The 12,352-nt window shown below is 58.2% G+C and overlaps 5 protein-coding genes and 1 non-coding gene across 6 annotated transcripts; all 6 read right to left on the bottom strand.

Moving 5' to 3' along the window:
- Positions 1 to 111: 111 nt before the first annotated feature.
- On the bottom strand, positions 112 to 2,880 carry B0H64DRAFT_401730 (major facilitator superfamily domain-containing protein). The gene is made up of 4 exons (XM_062804182.1): positions 2,179 to 2,880; positions 2,039 to 2,112; positions 520 to 1,970; positions 112 to 455 (listed from the first exon to the last, which is right to left on the bottom strand). Exons 1-4 carry the CDS (start codon positions 2,419 to 2,421, stop codon positions 352 to 354), a joined length of 1,872 nt encoding a protein of 623 aa, XP_062658361.1. The 5' UTR covers positions 2,422 to 2,880; the 3' UTR covers positions 112 to 351.
- A 546-nt stretch (positions 2,881 to 3,426) lies between these two features.
- Positions 3,427 to 6,058, bottom strand: B0H64DRAFT_196528 (uncharacterized protein). Its single transcript, XM_062799175.1, has 2 exons — positions 4,954 to 6,058; positions 3,427 to 4,897 (listed from the first exon to the last, which is right to left on the bottom strand). Exons 1-2 carry the CDS (start codon positions 5,800 to 5,802, stop codon positions 3,671 to 3,673), a joined length of 2,076 nt encoding a protein of 691 aa, XP_062658360.1. The 5' UTR covers positions 5,803 to 6,058; the 3' UTR covers positions 3,427 to 3,670.
- Positions 6,059 to 6,426: 368 nt separating this feature from the next.
- Positions 6,427 to 7,186, bottom strand: B0H64DRAFT_362455 (uncharacterized protein; the record flags this gene model as incomplete). The annotated part of the gene is made up of 3 exons (XM_062801766.1): positions 6,824 to 7,186; positions 6,675 to 6,725; positions 6,427 to 6,615 (listed from the first exon to the last, which is right to left on the bottom strand). Exons 1-3 carry the CDS (start codon positions 6,998 to 7,000, stop codon positions 6,427 to 6,429), a joined length of 417 nt encoding a protein of 138 aa, XP_062658359.1. The 5' UTR covers positions 7,001 to 7,186.
- Positions 7,187 to 7,452: 266 nt separating this feature from the next.
- On the bottom strand, positions 7,453 to 7,537 carry B0H64DRAFT_t106. Its single transcript has one exon. It is a non-coding gene; the product is annotated as a tRNA-Ala (tRNA).
- A 79-nt stretch (positions 7,538 to 7,616) lies between these two features.
- Positions 7,617 to 9,486, bottom strand: B0H64DRAFT_401720 (BAR domain-containing family protein). The gene is made up of 6 exons (XM_062804181.1): positions 9,340 to 9,486; positions 9,186 to 9,267; positions 9,042 to 9,124; positions 8,361 to 8,973; positions 8,148 to 8,279; positions 7,617 to 8,059 (listed from the first exon to the last, which is right to left on the bottom strand). The coding sequence occupies exons 1-6, from the start codon at positions 9,372 to 9,374 to the stop codon at positions 8,024 to 8,026; spliced, it is 981 nt and encodes a 326-aa protein (XP_062658358.1). The 5' UTR covers positions 9,375 to 9,486; the 3' UTR covers positions 7,617 to 8,023.
- A 192-nt stretch (positions 9,487 to 9,678) lies between these two features.
- Positions 9,679 to 12,133, bottom strand: B0H64DRAFT_362451 (uncharacterized protein). Its single transcript, XM_062801765.1, has 3 exons — positions 11,829 to 12,133; positions 11,632 to 11,769; positions 9,679 to 11,574 (listed from the first exon to the last, which is right to left on the bottom strand). The coding sequence occupies exons 1-3, from the start codon at positions 11,883 to 11,885 to the stop codon at positions 9,757 to 9,759; spliced, it is 2,013 nt and encodes a 670-aa protein (XP_062658357.1). The 5' UTR covers positions 11,886 to 12,133; the 3' UTR covers positions 9,679 to 9,756.
- Between the last annotated feature and the right edge of the window lie 219 nt (positions 12,134 to 12,352).

Below are 12,352 nucleotides of genomic sequence, written 5' to 3'. Positions count from 1 at the left end.
ACATGTATGGATAGTACGCCGCTTGAGTAAACAACCCGGAAATCAGTTTGAGACAGACCGGCCACCGCTTCTCATTCCCAAAACATCATTGAACCTGAGAATCTCGAGGTATTCAAAAATGAAGACTCAATTCAATGCAGGGTATATATGTAAATCGCCAGTTGAACCGCCGCCCCAGCATCTGCAACACCGCATCTAATGCCACCACCCCGCTGTTGAAAAGCCACAAACCTGCCTCCCCAAACCCATGCAACCCCCTTCCTCTACTATGCAGTGTATCTTACTCATGCAGGTTGAACCTCTACACCCCCCCTTCCATCCGCCAGCCCATATCCACACAGCGTCTACACCTCAAGGCAGAAGGGCATCATCCTCCAGCGCATCCCGCCGCGCCGCGTCCGAGCTGCTACTCGGCCGGGGAGGGAGAGGTGCATCGTCATCTCCCGCCATGAAAACTAAACCCCACAGTCAGTCAATCAGCAAACGCAAATCTCCCTCCCAAAAAGAAGGGGAACATACCATTCGGCTCCAAAAAAAACGACGCCCCCAACGCCAACCCAAACATCACCGCCAACAGCACAAAAAAAGCCTGCGGAAACCCCTCCACCGTCGCCGCATACAACTGATTAAACACGATCGGCGCGACAATACGCGCGAGGGAGTGCAGCAGGCCGATGGCGCCCAGCATCTGGCCGACGCGCTGGGGCGGCACGTGCTTGGTGACGGCGGCCTGGATGGTGGCGGAGCCGAGGCCGCCGAAGGCGGTCAGCACGGCGCAGGCGACGAAGACGGCGCTCGAGCGCGCGAACACGTAGCCCGTGATGCCGACCACGTCCGAGACGAGCGCCACGCGCAGGATCCACAGGTCGACTTGGTCCGCGCCGCGGTTTTTTTCGATGGGTGGTGATGGGTTGTGGTGGTTGTTGTGGTCTGGGTTCTCGCGCCGGCGCCGCCGCGCGGCCGGCCGCGTGCGGAAGAGGTAGTTGATCAGGGGCAGGATGCCGACCAGGATGATGACGCGCACCATGGAGGTCATGGAGATGAACTGGGAGCTCTCGAGGTTGCCCCACTCGAACATGTACTCGACGTACATGACGATGACGGTGCCGGTGCTCATGGCCGTGCCGAGGACGATCATGTCGATGAAGGCGAGGATGAGGAAGTTGCGCCGCAGCCGCCCGGTGCCGGGGCCGGTCGGGAAGAGGATGTCGAGCGGCGCGAGGGGGTTCGTCGTCCGGATCGAGCGTATCAGCCGGCTGATGTGCCGTCCGAACGGGACTCGCGACCGGGAGAGGCCAGTGTAATCGGGGGCTGGCACGAGGGCCTCCTTTGCGCGCGCGTGCTTCTCGCGCGCCAGCAGCTGCTGTTTCCTCGACAGGGATTCGGGGAGGATGAAAGCCATGAAGAGGACGAAGAAGATGTGGCATGCGAGAAGGATATAGAAGATGGACAGCAGGGAACCGGTCCACTCGACGAGGTAACCGGCGATGAGGGGCCCGATGGCGAGACCTGTGAATAGGCACGAGTGGAGGTAGCCGATCGCGACGCCCCGCTTCGACGGCGGAGTGCAGTCGCTCGTATACGCGTGGCTCAGGACGCTGCCTGCGGTGAAGGAGCCCGTGAGCCCGTCGAAAAAGCCGCCGAGCAGCAGCCACTGGTACGGGACCGTCTCGGGGTACTTGGCGGCGATAATGGTGATGATCTCGGACATGATGCCGCCCATGGAACAGATAATCAACATGCGCTTCCGGCCATAGCGATCGGAAAGCGACCCCAACTTCGGCGCCGAGAGGGAGCTGAGCATGCCGATGCCGACGTTGAGCACAAGCGTGAAGATGGCCACGGCCTTTTGCACCTCGGGGATGAAGCACTGCCGGTTGTTACCCCCCGGGATCACCGGGGTGAAGGTGAAGTCCGGGTCGGTAGCTGACCGGTCGGCAAAGTAGTGCTTGCAGACGAGGTCGATAATGCTGAGCGACGTCAGTATGAGCTGGCATCTGAAGTGCGACACAGGAGAGGGGTTGGGGGGGGGGCTTACAGGTTCAGTCTTGGAACGACGGAGCCGCCAAAGGCGAGTGTGAAAATGGCATACGGAGCCAACAGGAACCCGACCTGCATCAAAGTCAACATTTCGACATCTCGCATGACGCCGGCCTAGAGAGTATGAGTTGGACATACGGATGGCGTTTTCCACCACGGTAACCCAGCGAAGTCCTCACGGCCTGCCCACCCACCGTCCTGAGCGGGAGCATGTGTCTCATCGGTGGCCCCATTGCTGCTGTGAACGCCGGCGCCCAGCAGGCTAGTGGTCTCCTCCGCATGGTCGATATGATTATCGGCGAAGTTTCCGTCCCCCGAGCCGTCGGCCCTCCTCCGGACTCCGGGCGAATCAGACTCGTCCCACCCTTCGGTCGACGTCATGTTCCACGCTGCGAGATGATGACCGGGAGATCCCGCACTCTTCAATCCTGACCCAAAACCCTGCCTGGGCTTGAATATAGATGCAAAATGAGGGAAAGCAAGAGGCGGGGGAAAATGTCCGGTGAAAATGATGGGTCAATTGAACACAGAATGGAGCCGGTGCTAACTACCTAATTCGTAGGTAGCGCTTGTTTACTGTGGTACTCAGTATACACACCCGTGGACGGCGAAACCGGGTTTGTAAGCACCGAGGCCGAGGCGAAGGAGTGAGTTGGCTCGAGGTTCAGTTTCGTTCCGACGGGAACAGTGGTTGCTACCCGTGGAAGAATCGAGTGCGTATCGAGGCCATTCCTGGTTTCGACGACGAAGGGGGGCGCATGGGGAGATATGGAAAGATAAAAGGCCCCGGACTGAAGTCGGGGCGTTCGAAGACGTATGGAAAGTGGGCACTTCCGAAGTGTCCAATTAACATGAGGTCGACGTTCCAGCACAATGGTGCCCTTCCTGCAAGGCCCAAAAAACCCCTGTAATTAACCACTAACGGCTGCTCGGCAAGCTGACGCGTGGCTCAGACAAACCCGAAGGGTACACAACGGTTCTTGAGATGCCCGGCCGGCATGGATTATTTATTCCAATCCGAATCCTTTCCAACTTTCGATTGGACTCAACCCTTCGTGATCTCACTGCTTCGCCGCGTCCCAACGCCGAGAATAGGAATTCAGATGCAAGCATCGCCCGGATCACGATGAGATGACTGCGCATCGACAAGCAACAAAATGCAGTCAGGGCAGGCTTGAATCCGGATGATGCTCGGCCAATTTCAACTGCCAGCACACGCTTGGTTCGCTGGTTGGGCCGCCCCCGAGATCGATGCAAGGTGACGCACTGGAATCTCTCCGAGACGTGAGCTGCCGTGTAGGTACCGAGTTATGTAATTATCGGCGATCGGTCTCGCAACCCCCGGATTACAAACCACACCCGACGTAATCAAGGATACCGAACCACGGAAATAAAGGACCGCCGTCTGTTTATTTTCCTGAGTGAGTCGGGTAACCAGAGCTTCAAGCCCGAACACCTTCTATCGAGTTGGACATACCACCATCCATCGATAGATATGTCTGAGCCAGTTCGAGAATACAAAATGCATTGCGGCCTCCAGTCAACAAATACTTGTATTCGAGATGTACATATTTAGATATACAGTGAACAGTGAGTATACAGCGCCATTCTCGCCATCGCCCATCACCCCTCACACCTCTCGCCCGTCCTCCAACTCCCCGCGCCCCGCCCGTTCCATTTTGCGCACGGTATCCATATCGACCTGCATGCCCCTCTTCTGGGCCTCGGCGACGAGCGCAAAGGCCCTCTCATCCTTCTCGCGGAAGCAGCGGCGGAGCACGGTGAGCAGGGTGCGCTCGCTGACCCAGGGGGTGGCGGCGGCGGCCGACGACGACGACGACGAGCGGGCGAAGCGGCTCATCTCGTCGAGGTAGAGCAGCGCGACGTCCAGGCTGCCGTCCTGCGCGAAGCAGCGGATCAGGCTGTCGAGGATCGGCGGCGACGGCCGCACCGAGAACCGGTCCATCTCGGATACCAAGAAGACGGCCGGCCCCGCGCGCCGGCACTGGTTGAGTAGGAGGATGAAGGTCTGCTGGTTGGGGCCCGACTGGCACAGGTCGCACACCTGCCGGTACACGTCGAGCGTCTTGGCCATGTCGCCCGCCGCGGCGACGGCTTCCAGCACCACGTTGACTGCGGCTACTGGGACGCGCCCCAGGCTGCGGAGGATTCTGACTACCTCCTGCGTGAGGTCGGGCGAGTCCTTCAGCGCTGAGAAGATCGCGCGGGTGCTGGGTTGGTCCGGCTGCACGCCCGCGTCGTTCATGATGCCGAGGACGCGGAACGCGACGTCTAGATTCCCGGCGTGGACGTAGCTTTCGAGCAGCGGCTCGTAGTGGTGGAACCCGAGCTTGACTTCGCGGGTCGAGAGAAGCTCGATGACGGCGGTGGCCAGTGCCGTGTCGCCGTGGCGTGCCGCCGTGTTCAGCACATTGAGGGCGATGCCGTCGGCCGGGTTTATCTTCCCTGGCGAAACCATCTCGTCCCATACCAGCTTTGTCCCCTCGTAGTGGAGGGACCGACTGCATTCGTCTAGAATATAGGACCAGAGGGAAAGGGGCACTGGTTTCGAATTGGCCCTCGCCATCTTGAGTACCTGGCGAAATAACTGGACCGCTTCGTCCACAAACCCCCGCAACACCAAGACGGAGACAAAGGTAGCCGACACCCATTCGGGGATCTTGGTCCCGTTACTACGCATGCTGTCCCAATAGTCCAGCGCCATCTCGTTCTGGCCGTCACGCAGGAGTCCCAAAGCGACGCTCGCCTTGCCGTCGTCAGTGAGCTCCATGTCTTGCTCCTCCATCTTCAGCAGGTAAGTCTTCCTGGTGAGGTAATTCGGGTGGATTGCGAGCAGCTGGCGGCCAAGTCAGCGGCGTTCTCCCAACCCAACACTGCCCACCCCAGACATACCCGCAAAGCGCTGTGGTACCACCCCTGCGACGGCTGTATCCCCGCCGTCCGCATCTCCTTGTAGATGTCCACCAGCTCGTCCGCCGAGCCCGTCACCGGGTCCCAGTTCGCCGTGACCAGCGCCTCGTACAGGAAAACGTTGGGCCGCTCGCCGCGGTCCTCCACCAGGTACTTGACGAGGCGCCGTATCTTTTGGGCCTGGCCCTTGCCCGGCCAGCTACGTAGGCTGCGCAGCGCCTCGTAGATAGCCGGCGTCGGCGCGTCGGCCGTTTCCGGCGGGAAGTCCGAGGTTGACCGGCATAACGTGGATGCGCTCACGCGGTCTGTTTCTGAGGGCTTCGAGGCTGGATCTGCTGTCTCCTCGGGCGCCTGGGCCGTGGTGTCATTCTCTTTCTGGGCGGGCGCTTGGTCTGCCGCTTGCGGAGGGTCGGTACTTTTAGGGCTCGCTGTTGACTGGGCGTCTTCTTGAGGAACGACTATAGAGTCCCCTACCGTAGGTATAGGCGCCGCTTCTGTTGTAGACCACTTTGGAAACGGGTCCAATACAGGCGGAGCCGGTGGCTTCTTCTCGGTCACCTGCTTTTGCGGTCGCACTTTGGGAGCCGCTGCCCATTGTGGGAATTTTTCTCGTTTAGGTCTTTGCTCTGCTAGTGGCCTGCTGGTGTGGATGGCTCGCCCCTGGCCGGCTCGACAACCCGAGTGCGACCCGGCGTCATGTTGTTCGTGGGTCACCCCGCCGCGTTTTGCCGATAGTAAGGGCAAGGAGATAGCTCGTGGTAGTAGATTTCCGTCAATTGACGGACATAAAGCCCGCGAGAGCGCGTCGACGGTTACGCGCTTTGCCGACATGAGGCAGACGAGGTGGACGAGCCGGAGACGGGTTCAAATAAGGTCCTGTGGGTGGGGAGCGTTGGCAAATCTAGGCGCGCAGTCTTCAACGGAAAGCCCCGCACTTAGAGTCGCTTCAAAATGGCATGTATGAAATGATGGTTGCTCATTAGCGCTCTGAAATTGGGACCTTCGGACCTGCGTTGAATGTATTTGAGCGGATCATTTGTTCATCAAGAGGTTTGATAGTTCCGTTAAAAGATTCTGCCGGATGAAAATAAGGCGGTGTCGATGAATGGAGCAACCCCTGTCACCGGCTTCGAAAGACACAATTCAGGTCACGTGGATCCCAAGGTAGGTCTCATGATATTCATTTCTCCTTGCTGCTCCTCCAGATACGGAGCACAACCGCTCGCAAGCTGCGCGGGATAGTAGCCTTCTGGACCCAGAAGCGGGCGCTCGCAACCCCCCACATGTCGCCGCATAAACCAATACCCTCGAAGCTGGTGGCTTCCCGTTGAGAGTAACGGCTTCCCCAACCCCTTCAGCTTCCAAACCGACCCCTTATCCTGACTCGGATATGCTGTAGGTGTGGGCTCCTTGTCCACGCTTGTCCATAGAACATCACCATGCTCAAGAGTATACTCATGACCCTCTACCCCGCCCACCCCTTCCACCTCCCCGCCCTCGCCCACCACGCCCCCTATCTCCACCGCGACCACCGTGGTCTCCTCTCCCTTGACCGCCGCGTCCTCCACGGTAGCCACCGCCTTGTTGGCTCTGTTGTTCCCTCACCACATCGAAGATTTCGTCCGGAACGCGCAAGTACTTGATCTGTCCACTCCGTCAGCAACCTGCCCTAGAAGAAGAGGAAAGGGAGAGCCAAAACCCACATTATTCCCCTTGACGTAGACCTCAGGCAACCGCACAAACTTATCGCCCTCCTATCACCGCCACACCCAGTCAGTCAGTCAATCAATCTACCCATCCACCAAAGCACATCGGAGCGGAGGCGAGCCGGAGAAAAGCTAAACGAACGCACCGGACTAGTCTGCACGACCTCGCGCAGGGTGAGGTTCATCCAGGTGTCGCACAGCACGAGGTGACCGTTGAGTGTTTCGCCGTTCTTGAGCTCGACCAGCATGGGGTGGCCCTGCGCCGCGTTGAGAAGCCCGAGGGGCAGCTGCACGAGATGAGTAAAAAGAGAGCAGGTTAGCATTTGGTAAAATACCTAACCAAGGGGCGGCAGAGAATCGTACCATTTTCGAAAGGTTCTGCGTCCCAGCGCCGTCTGTGGGTGGATGGCTTGTCGGGTCGCTGGACGATGGAGCAGAGAGTCGGGTGGGCTGGATTCTTGGGGAGCTCCGAGGCGCGCACAGCGTTCAGTGGATGACCTCAAGCTGCAGGGATTGGGGAGAATTGGCAGGCCCACTTGAAACGAGGCTGGAATGGGGAACAGCCAAGGCGGTAACTTACAAATTGATACGCTGTAACTCGAAAGGAAAATATAATATTGAATTATCCAAAAGAAGACTTTGTCATTTCCATCTCTGCACAAACATTGACAACTCCGCTCAAACCGCCCCTCCGACTTCATTCAAAGCGCAAGAGTCTCTAGAATGAAGAATACAAGCAAAAATGACGCTGGTCATCCGGCAAAAGATTAATCCGTGGACGAGCTGGGAATCGAACCCAGGACCTTTCGCATACACCGAAGTATGCTAAGCGAACGCTCTACCAACTGAGCCACACGCCCGTAATTGAATGAGTAGGCGTTGCGGGGTAGACGCCTATCGCGGCGAGCACGCTGACCCCGCGGCGGCTATCCTAGGAGACATACGCTCACTCGTGCCATCGGAACCATCTTCGATGTGGCATCATACCGAGGATTGAAAAAATGGGATTCTAACAGTTTAGAATGATTCATGGTAAAGCTACGTCGGAAAGAACGCATAGTTTGCAGCATTCAGCCGGCCAAGAATAGTAGGTAAAGTCATCTACAACCATCACCTCGTGAAATCAAGAAAAACAATATAACCAGGCCGAGCCAGGCAAGAACAAAACCAACCACATCGGGACAACCAAACTGCGTATTGATAGATAGAAGAACGATCCCGCGGAGTGATCCCTACACGACAGACAGACCTTTGCGCAAACATGTCCGACCTCGCACATGATGCTTCCCCTCGGCTCGGCATCCAGGCCGGCACTGAACCTCCCGTCTCCCCACATTCCGCCCCGCTTAGGAGGCGCTCTCTCGGCTCTTGCGATAGCTCGCCTGGAGTGAGGAAGCTGGCGTGTCAGCAACATGGCCTCTTCTACTTCTCCCCTTCTTAATGCAACGCGTAGGCCGAAGCGCGACTTGCCTCCTGTTCGACCTGCAGCCCATCGACGATGGGTGCCAACTCGCTCAGAATCTCGTGGGCCTTCTTGTGGAACTCCATTTGCGCCGCGATCAGCTCGGCCAGGTTGCGCAGCGGCTCGGGGGTGTCGAGGACCTGAACAAGCACATGTTAGTCATCGTCAAAGTTGCGTGGCTGGGGAACGGAGCAGGGGAGAAAAAAAAAGGAGAAACCCACATTCTTCATCACCCCCACAGCCTCCTCCGTCTGCGTGACAAACTCGTCCTCAGCCTTCTCAATCTCCTCCTGCGCCTCGGCGCTCAGCTCGTGCTCGTCATGGGGTTCGGCGGAGCGGGGCGAGGCGGGCCCGGCGCCGGCCATCTTCCAGGTGGTGCCCTTGACGCGGGCCTTGACGGCGTCGAGGGTGAGGCGGGCCTTCTCGACGGCGCGGCGGGCGCGGGTGGCGAAGAGGATGTTGGTGTTGAGGGTGGTGTTCCAGCCGGCCAGGAAGCGGCTCTGCACCTGCGCGTCCTGCGTCATGCGCGCCTCGCCCACCCGCTCCATCGCCAGCGCGTACTTCTCCAGCGCCGTCGCCAGCGGGTCCTCGCCCGCCCCCGTGTGCTGCTGGTGCAGCGTCTGGCTGCCCGCCAGCGAGGCCCGTGCCATGGCGTGGTGGAACGTCTTGGGCTGCGGCTTGGCGGTCGGCGGGGCAGTGAGGGCCGCCTGCGCCTCGGCCGGGGACGTGGCGCCGGACAGGAGCGTCACCTTTTCGCTGACGGTGCGGCCTAGGTCCTGGAAGGTTTCCTTGATGTTAGGCGGGTAGTCGTACGCCTCGTTCGAGTACTGCGACCTGTTTCGAAGTGGTTAGCGCAACTTGTGTATGTGTATGCGAAACCGGGCGGAAATCGGCAAACCCACGTCACCGCAAGCATCTTCTGATGGACTGCCTTGAGCGCATCGACCCGCTTCTCGAGGTCGATGTAGTCGGGCGGGAGCTGGGTCTGTGGGTTGTCGTGTTAGCCATTGCCTCCAAACCGGCCAAGACCCTCGAATGTCGCGAACCTTGTCCTCGGCTTGACCCAGCTGCTCCTTTGTGTACTGAAAGGTGCGCGAGGCAAATGGGGTGATCTGCCCGCCCAGCGAGCTGCTTCGATGTCAGTTGTGTTAATGTCCTCGAATCTTGTTTCGATACCCCTCGAATTTTAGGTATTCGTACGTGAGGCTTTTCTGGAATCCCTTGAACGCGTCCATCTTGGCAGTTTGTGGTAAACTTTGCGATCTATTGTTTAAAACGTGCGACGACAAACTGTTGTTGTTGACAGTTGAGGTCGAAGAGAAGCTTTGTGGTGCAGTTTGGGTGTCGCTGCCTTGCTGCAGCCGTTCGGGGCCAAGCTGCAGGGAGCAAAGCCCCACATCTGAGACCTGTCAATCCCTGCTGCATCGAGGCAAAGGCTAACGTGATTGGACTCGTCATACTGCCCGGGGTGACCGCTTTCATCTGTCGTCACTCAGTTGCTCAGCCACATGTGCGCTCCTTGCAACAACAACCCCTTGCTTGGCAACAAACGGTTTAGGTCACGATCTGCTTGATAAAAAGACTCCTGCCCCCGTACGGAATAAACATGGCCTAATTCTAATCCGCCGGCTTCGTATCCTCCCAAGACGGTACCACATTCCTACACACATCCTCATAATCCCTCATGAGTTGCCCGCTCGTCGCTGCCTCCGGCGTCGTCCAGAACATGGCCCAGTTACTCTCCGGCAACTTCCTGACACCACACGATCTCTCAAAATACCACTTATTGACTGGATTGTTTTTCCTGCTCCGCCAGCATACCCCGCCGGGGAAACAATCGCGCACCATGGCGTTGAACACGATATCGGCCACGCCACCTGCGCCCTGGCTCTTCTTAAGCACTGCGAACTTGTCGAGGTAGGGGACCAGCCGGCCAGTGGCGTGAGCCGTTGCCTCGTCCATCCCAAAGGGCCGCTCCCAGGTTAGGATGGCGCCTCCTTCGTACTCGCCCGCGATGATGATGCCGGCGAGGCTATCTTCGACGCGACGTAGGTAGTGTTCGACGTCGAGCTTGCGGTTGAAGGAGTCGTTGATGAGGTGGACGAGCCGCGGTAGGTCGATGCAGGTGTCTGTGAGTTTGAGTCGGCGGGCACCAGGTTCGGGGGCTGTCCAGGGCCCTGTGCGTGTGTAAGGGAAAATCGTAACCGGTAGGCCCTTCTTTGCGAGGGTTGTCATTGGCATTTGGCCCGGCGACGTTTCGTCACTGCGCCTCGTAGGTTTAACCCTGCCAATGGGTAGCGACGCCGAATAAATCGGCCTGTCCGTGATCAAGTTGTGGATGATCGGATTCTGCCACCTCCTCGTCTTCACCTCGCCAGCAATTTGCCCCATGGTGGCCTCGTTCGCCGGGGTGGGTGGGGTTCGTAAGTTTGCTGCCTCGGCCGGAGTGGTTATGACTGCCGAGGCTGTTGAGGGGAGTATCGCCAGTGTTTTCTTGACGAGGTTCAAGTTTTTCGCATGCTTGGTTGTGAGGTCGCCTGACAAGCCCGCAACGCTGGCTTGTGGATCGGCTTGCCCCTTGGAAGCAAGGGCGGCTTGGAGTCTGTCGAACTCTTCTTCCAGGTTGACAAACACCCGGGCGCCGTCTCCATGGCCGCTTGCTGGAATACCCCCCAGAGGGTCAATAACGATGACTCGGTCCACCACGGCGTTCCGCACATGGCCGCTCGAGGTGCTTTCGGCTTTCCCTTCGGTAAGCGTCCGCTTATCGAACTGCAGGCCCGAGAAATAGTGCGCCAGCGCAAAGACAATATCGTCCGCGTCGGCTCTCGTAAATGCGAGTGTCTCTTCGCAGAGAGCACGAGGTGGTACTACCACAATATGGCCGTGCCTTAGGGGCGTGGTGAACCCCGTTCCGAATCCCACAAACAGGTCCGTCGGGCTGACCGGGGAGGCCTTCTGCGACACCCCCTTGGTCTTCCAGATGGCCGAGCTTACCAGTTCTGCCCCTGGAGAGCCGTGCCGGCCGATGGCCTTGATGATGCGGTCCGTTTGTTGAGAAATGGCTTCCTGCTGCTGCTTCCCGTTGCACTCCCCCAGGTCACAGTCGAGAACGATGACGCTACGTAAACCCAAGTCCCGCAGTCGAGTGAGTGTCTTGGCTACGCCATTATGCAGAGCATCGTCCCAAGTCTGTGGGTCCCTCAGCTTCACGATGGCGATATGTGGCACCTCACTCGTGTCTGCCACGGAAGCCCTCACGGGGCCCTGGACAAACCGCGGAACAGAGCTTTGGCCCCGAAGTCCGTCGTGTAAGACGGTAGTAAAAGCTGGCGTCTTCTTCGGCCCCGAGCCTGGGGAAGACCCAAAGGTCTGAAGGTATGCCTTGGCGTCGCGTTTGGTAGCGGATGATTCAAGTACAGAGATCAAAAATTGCTGTCTACGGTCAGTAAAGTTCGAGGTACCCTGTGGGGAAACTGGGACGTCTCTAACCCTATCAGATTCTCTTTTCTGTTTTCCCTCTGTACTAGACGGATGTCGACTATCGGACGCACCAGCGCCTGTCCTTCCAGACTGAGCGCCATTCTCAGCCGTTGATAAGTGACGGCCTTTCTCCCGGCGAATGGAAGCCTGATTAGGGTTAGATTGGACGCAATTGACTCGAACAGAATCACAAATATCTGTCTCACCTGGGCCACTAAAGATGCTTTCTTCCACGAGCCACCGTTTCTGGCGAACATAGCCATGCGAATTTAAAAGCGCGCAGAGGAGTTTCCCGGGGTCCCTTTGCGAGGTGACCCGGCCAGTAAATCAGCTCTCAGATGCAGGTAACACACATTACTTTTTTGGTGAGCAGAATGCTGAATGGGAAGGAGGCGGTGATGATGAGTCAAGGAAAGAGAATTGGAAACCCACCGACTAACAACCCTTGCTCTTTCACCAAGCAAAATTATCAGATCATCAGATAACGGAAAGTGGAACTGACGGCTACAAGAGCTTGGCGGCCACCGAGTCCCGGGGTGGGCCAGCAGGTCCCAGTCCGCTTTGGCTCTTTCGCATTGGGTGATTGGGCAATTAGACCATCAGAGGAAGCATCCGTGATGTTTCCACGCACCCAAGTTGGGGTGACCGGGAACCCCGCAGATGCTTGGAGGAAGCGGGCGGGAGCTGAGGTTTGCTATGCCCCGCACTTGATTCAGGTTCCAAGTTATCC

The sequence above is a fragment of the Chaetomium fimeti genome, assembly GCF_033439085.1.
Source record: "Chaetomium fimeti strain CBS 168.71 chromosome Unknown B0H64scaffold_5, whole genome shotgun sequence".
Lineage (NCBI taxonomy): Eukaryota > Fungi > Ascomycota > Sordariomycetes > Sordariales > Chaetomiaceae > Chaetomium > Chaetomium fimeti.
This window is presented reverse-complemented; position numbering and strand designations above follow the sequence as displayed.